Source organism: Lissotriton vulgaris, chromosome 9 (genome assembly GCF_964263255.1).
Source record: "Lissotriton vulgaris chromosome 9, aLisVul1.2, whole genome shotgun sequence".
Taxonomy (NCBI): domain Eukaryota; kingdom Metazoa; phylum Chordata; class Amphibia; order Caudata; family Salamandridae; genus Lissotriton; species Lissotriton vulgaris.
In genome coordinates, this window is record NC_141697.1 from 478,077,912 (window position 1) to 478,090,325 (window position 12,414).

General features: G+C 38.9%; 1 protein-coding gene across 1 annotated transcript in view; it reads right to left on the reverse strand.

Annotated features, from left to right (window-relative positions):
• Positions 1-12,414, reverse strand: part of SYNE2 (spectrin repeat containing nuclear envelope protein 2) — a 1,750,628-nt gene that overhangs the window by 936,117 nt on the left and 802,097 nt on the right. The window contains exon 80 of the mRNA XM_086937933.1: positions 1,041-1,214. Coding sequence (XP_086794059.1) covers positions 1,041-1,214 — 174 coding nt within the window. The remainder of the gene's footprint in view (positions 1-1,040; positions 1,215-12,414) is intronic.

Here is a 12,414-nt window from a genome sequence, read left to right on the forward strand (position 1 = left end):
GACACTAAGTGCTCAGTCCTGGGCTTTATGTTAACAATGATGTACTTTATTTGTCTTGACTGAAGAGTCCCAAGATATCTGCATAATGCATTGGTTCAGCACCAAAGGTCCAGGACTGTAAGTATAGGGCCTAATCACCAACAACCATCTGGCAATCCTACCTCGATCCCCTTTGAAATACATATACCTTTAGTCCACTTCCCCAAATATACCTCATCCCTGGTGTCCAACCTCACACCACCTCCCTTAAACTTCTTGCCAGGAATCCTTCCACACCACACATTTATACTTTGTTGTCAGCACACTCTATGAAATTCATAAAACCTTGCTCCTGCCACTAACACAGGCCCTTGACATCTTGCCCCTCGAGACTAAGCACGCACACACAAACACATGCATACACCCTGCCACGCACACACTGTTTTAACCACAATGAGACATACATATACTGCCTTCTTTCCTACAGGCAATCCTTATAATAAGTGCATGCACCTTCACTGAAACAAAACCACTGTAGTATCATTATGCCATTATCACTAACACGTGCATACTTGGCATCCTGCCCTATTTCCTCTTCCACACATTCCCCTCCCCTAGAATACTGTCTTTCAGCACCCCTAATACCTTGTACTTCAGCACAATTGTTTGCTGTCCTGCCCCTCCAGGCAAAACACACACACTTGGTACCCTCTTCATCTCCAACCCATAGACAAACACAAACCTCATGAACAGTAGGCCATGCCTTCTAATTAGCATGTGTTATACATTTCCAAGCCCCATCAAAATGGAAGATGCACTCTATTTAAAAGTTCAAAGAGACAACAGTAGAAAAGACAAATTAAACTTGAAACAATTTTTTTGTGCAAATCATGATACTGCACATATATTATGTATGAAGGCAACTTCAGCATCGTTGAAGTGTGACCTGCTCAGGGTTTTTTTTTTACTAAACTGAGCTCTTACAAAAATCTAAATTTTGCTTTCAACACTTATTAAAATAAACATGGTGCATGATTCAGTGTTATATTATATTGTGCCACCTCTAGATGATGGATTTTTTTAACGAGATCCTCTTCATCAGACTGTGTTTCGCGATACGTCTCCAGCTCTTCTGCCAATCGCTGAACCCAATTCAGTGGACTGCTTGTGTCCTCCGATGAACCTTCTGTCTCTGCCACAATCTGGATGTTTTTCACATCCGACATCTTCATAGGCTGCATTAAAATGCAACAATACAAACTGTTAAACACCATCTATATAGCTTCTTAAATGTAGACATTTTTAACTGGATACATGTCAAACAATTTCCGGCTTACACTATAGGCTTAAGCGAAGTATTCATCAAAATATATGTTTTACATAGAGCTATCACTTCTAGCGAGTGGCTTCTGAACACTAGAATATTTTTCTCTTAACTCACACACTCAGTGGAAGAGTTTAAGACACTTACAACTTTAGGAAATTGGCCCTCACAATAAACAATGTTAATTTCTATAGAAAAGTGTTTTGTTTTTGTTTTTTGTGCCATGAACAGGTACACCCCAGAGTCATCGTTCTAAAGAACAAGAGCTGCCCCATAACCCAAACAAGAACCCCCTTCATATTGATGTAACAAAAAAAGGTTCAGTGTACCTTTAGTGATTTTTCACAATACATTTTCTTTAGCAATTAATTGAGCGTGACGTATGCCCAGATGTGAGTCTCATGTGCACTGTGCCACAGGCTTCAAGCTACACCTCAATGTTGAAACCCAAGTAGGCTGTACCCACTCTGGTCTTGCTTGTTTCCCTTCTGGAGACATCTGGCCTGGCAGTCCAAGCTGGTCTATTCTTACTGGAGCACCACCAAGACAGAGGTGGATACTGGTGGTCTCCATCTAGAGTGGCATAGTGGGTGAAAAACGATGGCCTAGAAAATGGCACAAATGATCACCAGTGGCTGAGATAAATTCAAACATTCCTTCTATCACTTAGTTTTTTTTTATCTCACTCACCAGGAGTTTCTGATGTAAATTAATTTAGACTCTTCTCAGATGAGCTGTATCTTTTGAAATCTATCAAATATTGGAGCTTTGACTTCCATGTCTTTTATCCTGCGGCAAATGTGATGTACTAATCTGCATTAACTTTGCGCTTTAAATTCTGTTTTGGTGATTGAGTATACGAACAAGTTTGAGTCTGAACTAGGCTCTAAGAATGAGGTAGAATTTCTGGTCAGTAACAAACTAATGCCAGTCCATGAAGCAAATGCAGAATATTAGAGAAGGTTACAGAAACTAAGCAGTCTTTTTTCTTAGCTTTCCGTGTACACTCTTAGAAGCGGGAAAAAGAGGCCTATTCTCAGTAGTTGACAACGAGGAGTCTCAGGCACGTTAGATTCCTTGTTGATCTGCAGCTTAACCAACATGGAAAATAAGAACCACGTGCCATTGCGCAGAAAATACGGCATTGATGAAAAATCACTTGTCTTGTTCCTGCACAACAAAGATAAACCTCTCATCCAAAATATCATCATCCTAAAGGCATATGCTCCAAGGAGTTTGTGGTCCAAAAAGAAATAGTGCATGCTACAAATTGTCATCCTTAGTCATTTCATTCAGCAATACTCTTTCATTGCTACAGAAACCAAATATTTTACAATTAGCGTTAGGTCCAATAAACATGGCTTTGGTACTGTCCCCTTAGAAGTTTGGGGTCTTTCGGATGTTTCAATAAAGGTTGCTTTTAGATACACCTGAATGTCCCTGAAGGAGTGAGGCAGGCACCAGTAATTTGCCGATAGGTTTGTCACTATATTTCCAATAGCAGGAAAAATGGAAGTTAAGTTTTTGCAGAAAAACTGCTGGGGGTTTTATTGTAGAAGCCACACTTTTAATTATTTAAGTGAAGAATTCAGACTCTGTAAATTGTGTGTTGAAGATCAGTATAAGTTCTATGAGTTGTCTCCTGGTGGGTTCTTTCAAAGACTATCCATCTCTTTGACAAAAATACTATCTATGAATATTTGATTAACACATATGTAGACTCATACCTCCGCCCTCTCACTGTGCAATGCTGCTTTGCTTCTGAGCTTGGGTTTGACATGCAGGTATTTATAGTTAGCACCTAGTTCCCATAGGAAAAGCAGTTATTGTTTTGCCAATACCTTTGTTGCAGTGTGGTGAATCTTCACAAAATGTTTAAAACTAGTTTGCCAGTCACGTCAGCTGGTGTCTGCAAAGTTTAAGATGATCTGTCAAGCAGGGACCAGAAAATAGGGGGTCCCAAAACGTGTTTTCCCATGCAGTTTTCTATGGGGATTTTAGACATGACTACATCCGGAACTGCTGAACGGAATTACACTAAATTTGGCAGAAAGCTAGCTCATGGTCCAGAAAAAGGCGCTTATTAATTTGGAGCTAATCTGTTTAGTAGATTTGGTTATATTAAGCAAAATAGATTTATAGATACCTAGGGACGCGGATTTTCCGCAGAGAATCTGGGTACGTGCTAACAGCAAAGCGTGATTGGTTGGCTGCAACCTGAGAGGAAAGTTACAGCCACCATTTTGTGCATCAGGACATGGTTACCAGGTGGAAAAATAAAATGTAAAAATGACAGAATGAGTCAGGGTAGAGGTACCCTGACCCCATAGCTCGTTCCCTAAAGTAACTGTAGCTCTTGCCTTCGCCATGCACTGCTAATTATCCCACATATTACATCACTCATCACATCTTCTATGACATCATTAATATCATTGCAACATTTGCTGTAAAATTATTAATGAGAAAACTGTGCATGGCAGGGGCGCGAGTTTCAGTTAACTTAAGGCACAAGTTACTTGAGATACCTCCAACTATAACTGCTGAATTTGTTTGGTTTTGTGTGTGTAAAATCTGAACCTAACTACAACGTCCTTGTAACTTTTGTTTTTTTTGTGATTTTATATATATATATATATATATATATATACAACAAAAGAAAGAGTATGGAATATATATGTCTGTGTATATTTATATATATATATATATATATATATATATATATATATATATATATATATATATATATATATATATATATATATATATATATATATATATAATATACACAGACATATATATTCCATACTCTTTCTTTTGTTGTGTGCCGCCATGCTCCTGATCGCATCGGAATGTCAGCAGTAACTGAGATGGCTTCTCTGTATACCATACACATAAACCTTTTAGAAATATAGGCACCGACACTCAGAGCTGTTCCTTCTCTCAAGTTTATTGAGAGCTCGCTGCTTAACGCGTTTCGGCCGAGTACACCGGCCTTAGTATCAAACAAAGAAACACCAGCTTTCTAAGCATTTATATACATCTATATTCCCTAGCTTGTATAGCTTGAAAACTGTTTTCAATGTAGACAGAAAATTGCAGTTCAATCCATTCAAAATCAATTGAGTGCTTTTTACTTATACGCACTGTGAGTTATGCCCATAAATATGAATTCATCTCTGTAAAAGTCCCTCCAATAAACATTAAAAATGCTGGATACAGTCCCATGTGGAGCCCGTCGCAAAAAGCCATCCAAGAGCACACATTATAAGTTAAGTGGCTTTTAAAACTAAAGAGCAAAAATAATCACACCCAGCTAATCCCTGGCATCAACAGGAGCAATTTTGTGAGAGAGGTTTGCCCTGCATGTGAATATTCCCTCTCCAGGCATCCTTATGAATTCACAGATATGTAGATTTTTTACAAGTAAGAGGTAAATGGTATTCAGGAGTTAGGCAACCAACTTGTAAAACAAGAGAAAGAGAAATGCATTTTATGGCAAAGCACATGTTGTGTATTCAGACCTTTATGCACGCATTTCCAGGCCAGCAAATAGATAAAGTCTGTGCTCCTGCCGTGATTTATTTTACAAAGACCCAAGAAGGGCAACAGATGCACCTCTGAAAATGTAGTTTACTTTACACCAGATTTTACAACAGTGATAACGTTTTTTGATATAAAAATCTTAATACTGAAGTATGGTCCGTTTCAAAGTGATGTAAATAATATGCTACCCCACCACATTTTTAATGGTACTACATTTTTCCAATTTCATGAAAATGAACAAATTGGCTCCATTAGAATTTGAACACAGTAATCCAGAATACAGATATATCTGCATCAAGGCCTATTAGTTACTCAGCCATCTTGCCTGCTTTGTTTCTTGAATGTGAAAGTCACCAAAAGCAACAAAATCTTCCTTCCTGGTAAAGCAGCTCTAAAATGCTTTTCCCAACGGATGTCGTGCTAGAATAGTCTAGCCTTCGATAGAGCAAGATGGCGGCCTAGACAATAGGCTGATTGCAGCACTCTACTGAGCTCCGATGATGTGACCAGTCGGATTGCTCTTGTGACAGATTCTACACGGAGAACACGTAATTTTTTACAATACGCTCTAGTAAAATGCTTACATGGTTCGAGAAGAAGGTATGAAGAAAGGAGAGTTTCGGAAAACCCCTGATTGCTTGGTCGAAGCAAACAGAAAGGACACGCCGATATCCTGGTATGCCGACAAGCTGAAACCGACAAGCTGAAACCCCGAGCGCCATGGAGAAAATCACTCAGTGAAAGCGTGTACGGCTACGCCGCTTTCTCCTCAAACTGAAATTGACACATCCAAATTGGGGATAAGATACAGTTACAGGCTCCTACCGCAGTACGATAATGCGATACTGCTACAATGTTTTAAAAATCTTCAAGCACTCGGATACACTTACTCTCTGGTGGAACCCGGCTCCTCTACGCGGCGTCTCCAGGGAAACAGCATCCACACAGCCAGCAGCTCTACGGAAGGCGTGTCAGCTACGGGAATTAGCGCGGCAAAACGCCAGCTCCACTGTGTGTGGCTCAGTTTGGCGATTAGAGAAACTTTTGCGAAGGGAGGCGCCGAGGGAAAAGGGCACAGTGATGCCGCCAAAAAGCGCCTCAGCTGCAGCGACCAGAGCCAGGATTGCGAAGGCGGCAAGGGTGCTGCGCAAGGAAGCAGAGAGACAGCAACGTGAAGGACTAATGGACGGCGAAGACCAGCTACAGGTAAAAACAGCAAAAGCTAAAAAGCAAGTAGCTGCAACTGGTTCTCCCCTGGGTACCTCAAGGCAGGAAGTTTTAGCGACTCGCAGAAGAATAAGCAGTGCAGGAGGGAGGACTGTGCTCGAGTTAATGCTAAGAAAGACCCCAAATCAGAATAATTTACAACTAGAGACTGAGCTTGAGACTGAGACTGTATATACTCCAGTAATGAATGGGGACCAGAGTCTTTCAACTGAGGGGCAACTAAATGCTATTCCTGACCCAGAAGAGGGAACATCCAGCTCCCTTATTACCCCTGAAAACATAGCAATCACAACTGATATTTTGAATTTGGGAACTCCCGATATTAATAACATTGCAACTGATGAGGTCTCCAAAAACAGTTCAATTGATGTGCCTATAGTAATAGTGGTGGATGAGGAGAAGCAACCTGAGGCGGGCCGGGCAATGTCCTTTTCAGGTCCTGGGGGCAATATACTAGGGGTGCCAAATGAACAGACTAATCCTGTGCTAGAAGGGACATTTCCTATGACAAACACCAATCAGATTGAGCCAAGCGCAACTATAACAACTCCAGGCTTAGCTAAGTCAACAGCTTCGGAGGAGACACCAGGTGTACCCGGGGCATCTCAACATGTAGTTTCTAAACAAACTACAACAGATAAAGATGTTAATGACTTGCTTCCAAGTATCACTCTACAATTACCTGCACAAACGGGGCAATTACCAGAGGGGGAAAAAGACCTCACTGAGTTCTACTCTTTTTCTGATGAAACTGAAGAGGTTGGAGCTGACATATTAGGAGAATGGTCTGAAAGCTTTGAATCGACGGAGGATGAAGATGAATCAGAAACACATATATACTCCTCAGAAGACAGTTATGATGAGGGGAGGCAGAAGCCTAATACGGTGAAGACTAAGCCCAAAGGTAATGCAAGAACTGTACTAAAGAAAATAACAACAGGTCAACTTGATTACAATCAAGCTACTTCCTCAGATATGCCAGATGATTCAGAGATAACCCCCTCTGCAGTAGAGACCATTCTTCAGGCTATAGCAGCTCACAGTGAAGAGACTGCTCAGGACAGCAAAAGATCTTGTATAGCCTTACGTAAAATGCAGGGGGTTGTAAAAAAACTGTCTAAGACATGCACACGGATTGGGGAGCGTGTAACTGAAATGGAACAAAGGGTAATGGCAGCAGAGAAGGACTCTTCCGAAAACTGTGAGAAAATTAAGCTACAGGAAACAGAACTGATGGATATCAAATGGAAGCTTGAAGATTTTGAAAACAGGCAACGCCGTAATAATCTTCGCATCCTGGGGATACCAGAGAAAGTTGAGGGAGAAAATATACGAGCTTTCATTATTAAACTTTTTAGTGAAGCTATGCCCGAATTACAGAACTGGAACTGGGAAGTTGAAATTCAAAGGGTACATCGTTTCCCCTTTAATCCACCTGCCGGAACCAGGATTATATCCAAGAGCTGTTCTAGTGTATTTTGGTAATTTCCTACTTAGGCAAGCGGTGGCAGAGAAAGCGAGACCAGACCGGAAAATAGCTTGTAATGGATTTTCTTTCTTTTCGAGACCCGATTTTTGCCATGCAACTGTCGAAAGACGATGGAGGTTACGAATGCTGATTAAATCTTTTCAAGAGAAAGGCGCTCTGGCCTATTTGAACAACCCTGCTACTCTTAAGATTGTCCATCGTGGCCAGACAAAGTTCTTTCAGTCAGAAATAAAAGCAAAAGCATACTTAGATGAAATATCTTAGATAAAATTTACATCACTTGGGGCATAATAATCTAATAATTTACAGTGAGATATGTCCTCTTCACTATCTTCTCGATGCGTGAAGGAAGTGTTCTTTGAGACAGTAGCGCAGCAAATGTAGGTACAAATCAGGGATGTATGACATATTGAATATATATTGAATATAGCTCTGAGATATGATATGCTACATGTGAATGTGATGTAGAATCCTTTCTTTTTTTTTTTTTTCTTTGTTGAGTTATGAGACTTTTCTTGAAATCTCGATAAGGTAGCTCAGTAGAAGTGCAGCAACTTCATCACACAGACTCTGGTTGAGTCTGAAAGCCTCTGCAAGAGGGGAGGGCACGGGGAAGGGGTGGGCAAGAGGGAGGGACGACGAAGAGGGAGGGGGAGAGAGGGGGAAGGGGAAGGAGAAAATGGAAAAAAATCAGGCATAATAGTAGGAGTAGAGTTAATTTTGGAAAATATAAAGCAGGGTATGTACATGGAATATGACTTGAGTAATATTAATCGACAAAATTACCATATCAATAATGGGTAAGCTTAATATACAAACCTGGAATATAGGAGGTTTACTGACCAGAGATAAACGAGTACGACTTGAGGAATTATTAAAGCTGTAACCTGTAGACATTTTATGCCTACAAGAAACCCATATTCCATGGAGTAAAAGAGCATTACTAAGATTGAAAGGATATAATTTAATAGTAGCCTCATCTCAAACAACAAACATAAGGGGGGTTGCAATATTGGCTAAGAGTTGCCATGGACAAGGAATACGCTGTGCATCAGATTCATATGGAAGATGGGCAATTGCCAAATTAGTAAGTGGAATTACGATATGTACCGTCTATGGATCAAATCAGGATGATCCTATAATTTTTGAAAAGTTAGAAGCAGAATTAGCCGCGTGGCAAGGTCCATTAATTTTTTGCGGCGATTTTAACATTTCTTTAACACCACCCTTGTCACCATATGTAACCAGATTAAAGTATATAGGCCGGAAACCAAAGGTTTATCGTGCTATTAGTAGTTTAATATGTAGCCTTGGGCTAACTGATATTTGGATGCAAAATAGCCCAACAGACTCTGGCTATACGTATTATTCACATCCCCACCAAAAATACATACGAATAGATTACATTTTTACATCTAAAGATTTAACATCTTCTTCACACATAAAGAAACTTCCAAAAACATTATCAGATCATAATCCCCTACTATTACAATTGAATATGATACTAATAATACTCAAAAAACAACATGGTCCTTTGATAGGAAACTACTATGCAACCAAGAATATATCGATTTCATTAAAGTTTGGACTGAGGAATTTTTTAATATGAATCGATTTAGTGCCTCAAGAAATATTGTTTGGGATACTTATAAAGCCGCTCTAAGGGGGGAAACCATTAATTACCAATCTAAAATTAGGAATGGGGAAAAAAAAGAATATGAAATTAAAATAACTGCTCTAGCTAAAGCCGAAGAAGAACATATTAGTAAAATTAGGCAAAGACAAGACACGAGTCAGGTGATGATGCAGGTAGCTATATTAAAATCAGAATTGAATTCTAAACTAAGTCAGAAAGCTGCTGAGACATATCAATCACATAGAAAGCAAGTTTATGAAAGCGGAGAGAAAGTGGGCAGACAACTGGCTCTTAGTACGCGTCAGAAAACTACAAGAAGAGACATCGTTACTATAATAGAAAACGGGCAGACCTTTACTCACGCAACTGAAATTAATTCCCAGTTTCAGAGGTATTATCAGAAGCTATACACAGAGGATACTAAGAGGTCTGAGACAGAAACAAAAGTTTTTTTAAACAACTTTCTTAGCAACCCCGAGGCTACGAAAATATTGGACAACAATACAAGGGAGGATCTTGAAAAAGAAATTACAATTGCAGAAGTTAGTCTCGCATTATCATTATTAGCATCTGGCAAAGCAGCAGGTCCCGATAAGATACCGATTGAGCTATTTAAGATACTTAGCCATCAGTTAATACCGATTTTACATGATCTGTTTCTTGGAATACAATTTAATGGTATACCTCCAATTTCTTGGGAGGAAGCTAATATAATCGTCTTTGCAAAAATCTTAGCACTCAGGCTCAGTGGGGTCATTGAACGGCTCGCTTCCCCATGGCAACATGGCTTCATCCCTGGAAAGGGAACCACAGATCACATCCGCAGGGCAATTGCCTTATTTGATGCCATGACTGCCAGGGGGGAGCGAATATCGATGATTCTACTGGATGCTGAGAAAGCTTTTGATCGTGTTACCTGGAAATTTCTCTAGGAAGTTATGACACGTAATAATTTTGGCCCCAAATTTATTAACTTAATTAAACCAATGTATCACCACCCCAAAGCCAAAGTTTTAGCGGCCGGACTATTTTCTGAATATATCAATATAACAAGAGGTACTAGGCAAGGTTGTCCGTGCTCGCCTTTGTTATTTGCTTTATATATCAACCCTCTTATTTTGAAACTATTTGAGAGCAATAATATAAAACCTGTTGTCAGCCATCATTTTGAAACGAAAGTACTGGCCTATGCTGACGACATTGCGATCGTCACATCCGATCCGACAGAAGCTATCCATGAAATAGAGGCAATTACTTCTGAATTTGGGCCTTATTCTGGATATTCTCTCAATAAAGGAAAGACGATTATAATAAGTACAGCCGACACAGTTTGTATGGCTCCACGAAGAGCCGAAAAAGCTACTTATTTGGGCGTTGAACTCTGTGCAAACACCAAGTTAATCTCACAAATTAATTTTGATCCATTACTGAAAAAAATCAAGAATGATTTTGAAAGGGTCAATAGTCTTCACCTATCCATTATAGGGAGAGTTAATTATGTTAAAATGAATACGCTACCTAGATGTCTCTACTTATTTCGAGCAATACCACTAGCCATTAAAAAAGAGACTCTAATGTTGATCAACTCACTTATATCTAAGTTCGTGTGGCAGAATGGGAAAATTAGGAGATCTATTGAGCTACTGTCGCATCCTATTGATAAAGGTGGCCTTGCTATACCTAATATGGTATTATATTACTGGGCAGCACAGTTAAAACAGCTTACACCTATGTTTAAAGGATATAGCGAAGAGAATCCAGAGGGCCGTGCTGAAATACCGCCAATATATGAACTTTTGGCTGGTCGGGAGGCAAAAGGCTTATTATTGCGAAAAACTGAGACAAGAAATTATAAAGACTTTAAAGGTGAAATTATGATTAATGCTTGGAAAACTTGGAATAACATTGCTAAATATAGTCAAGTTTAGAAAGTCAATCGCTATACACCACTTTTTCATTCTAATCTTATTCAAGGACAGGATTCAGATGCCTTTTTAAAACAATGGGCCAAGATGGGAATCAAGACAATAGGCGATTTCTTAATAAATGACTATGATACAACTTTCCTAGCTGTAAAAATTAAATATAAACTACGAACGGAGATTTTCTGAAGTTTGCACAGATATTTGCTACACTAAAAGCCAAGGAATCACTAATTTGCTTGCATAAGTATGAAATTATGGATGCAATATTTAGATCAAACACCAGAATTGGAACCCTATACAATATTCTTTTAAGCATGAAGAATGATGATCTTGACAAAACGGAAAAAAAGTGGGTGCTAAAATTGAATAATCCGAATGTAGATTTAAACCAGGTATTAAATATGAGCCAAAAGTTATTGATGGCAAGTAATCTTAAGGCACAACTGTACAAAACTTTCTTTGACCTTTATTTTACCCCCGCTAAATTATTTACATGGGGCAAACGGGAGAATGATTTATGCCCAAGATGCACTCAAGGGCCGGCAACCCTTACCCATATGTTTTATACCTGTCCTAATTTGACCTTAGTTAAAAGTATGATAAATTCTTTTTGGGAAGAAATTTTTGGACATAAAATACTAGAATCCGAAACTCTATTTTTATTTGGCCATGACCATACCTTAAATTTGGAAAAATCTGAAGAAAGATTAGTGTTTATTGGCATGGCTGTATTCAGGATACTTCTATCTGCGAGATGGAAAGATGTAGAGCCTCCAAGTTTTCAGATGTGGTTAGCACGCTTCTTAGCAGTTTATAGATATGAAATTGCAATATTTAAAACAAGAGGGTTACGATCTAAAATACGAGGAGATATACTTTGGCGACCAATAACTGAATGGAAGAATTGCATTGTCCCTGGTGGTATTGGATGATTGCTGACTATATTTATAATTGATTTTAGAGTTTGCTTACAATGTTTTATAACTTCTATTTCCTCTATTTCTTCAAATGTTATTTATGTTGATTTTGTTAACCTCTCTTTGAATTTCAAAACCTGCGATTTATTAATACTACTGTATTATTTGAGTTTATTTTGAATTGATGTACTATTGTAATGATATCCTACTAATTATGCCTGAATAAAAAAATTTTTTAAAAAAAAGAATAGTCTAGCCTTCTTTCTTGACCCAATTCTACATATTAGCATCATTTCTAGGAGAAGATGAAAATAGTATTTGGGCTAAATGACATCACTGAGAGGTCATCTCTCTTCCTCAACATCCTGACATGA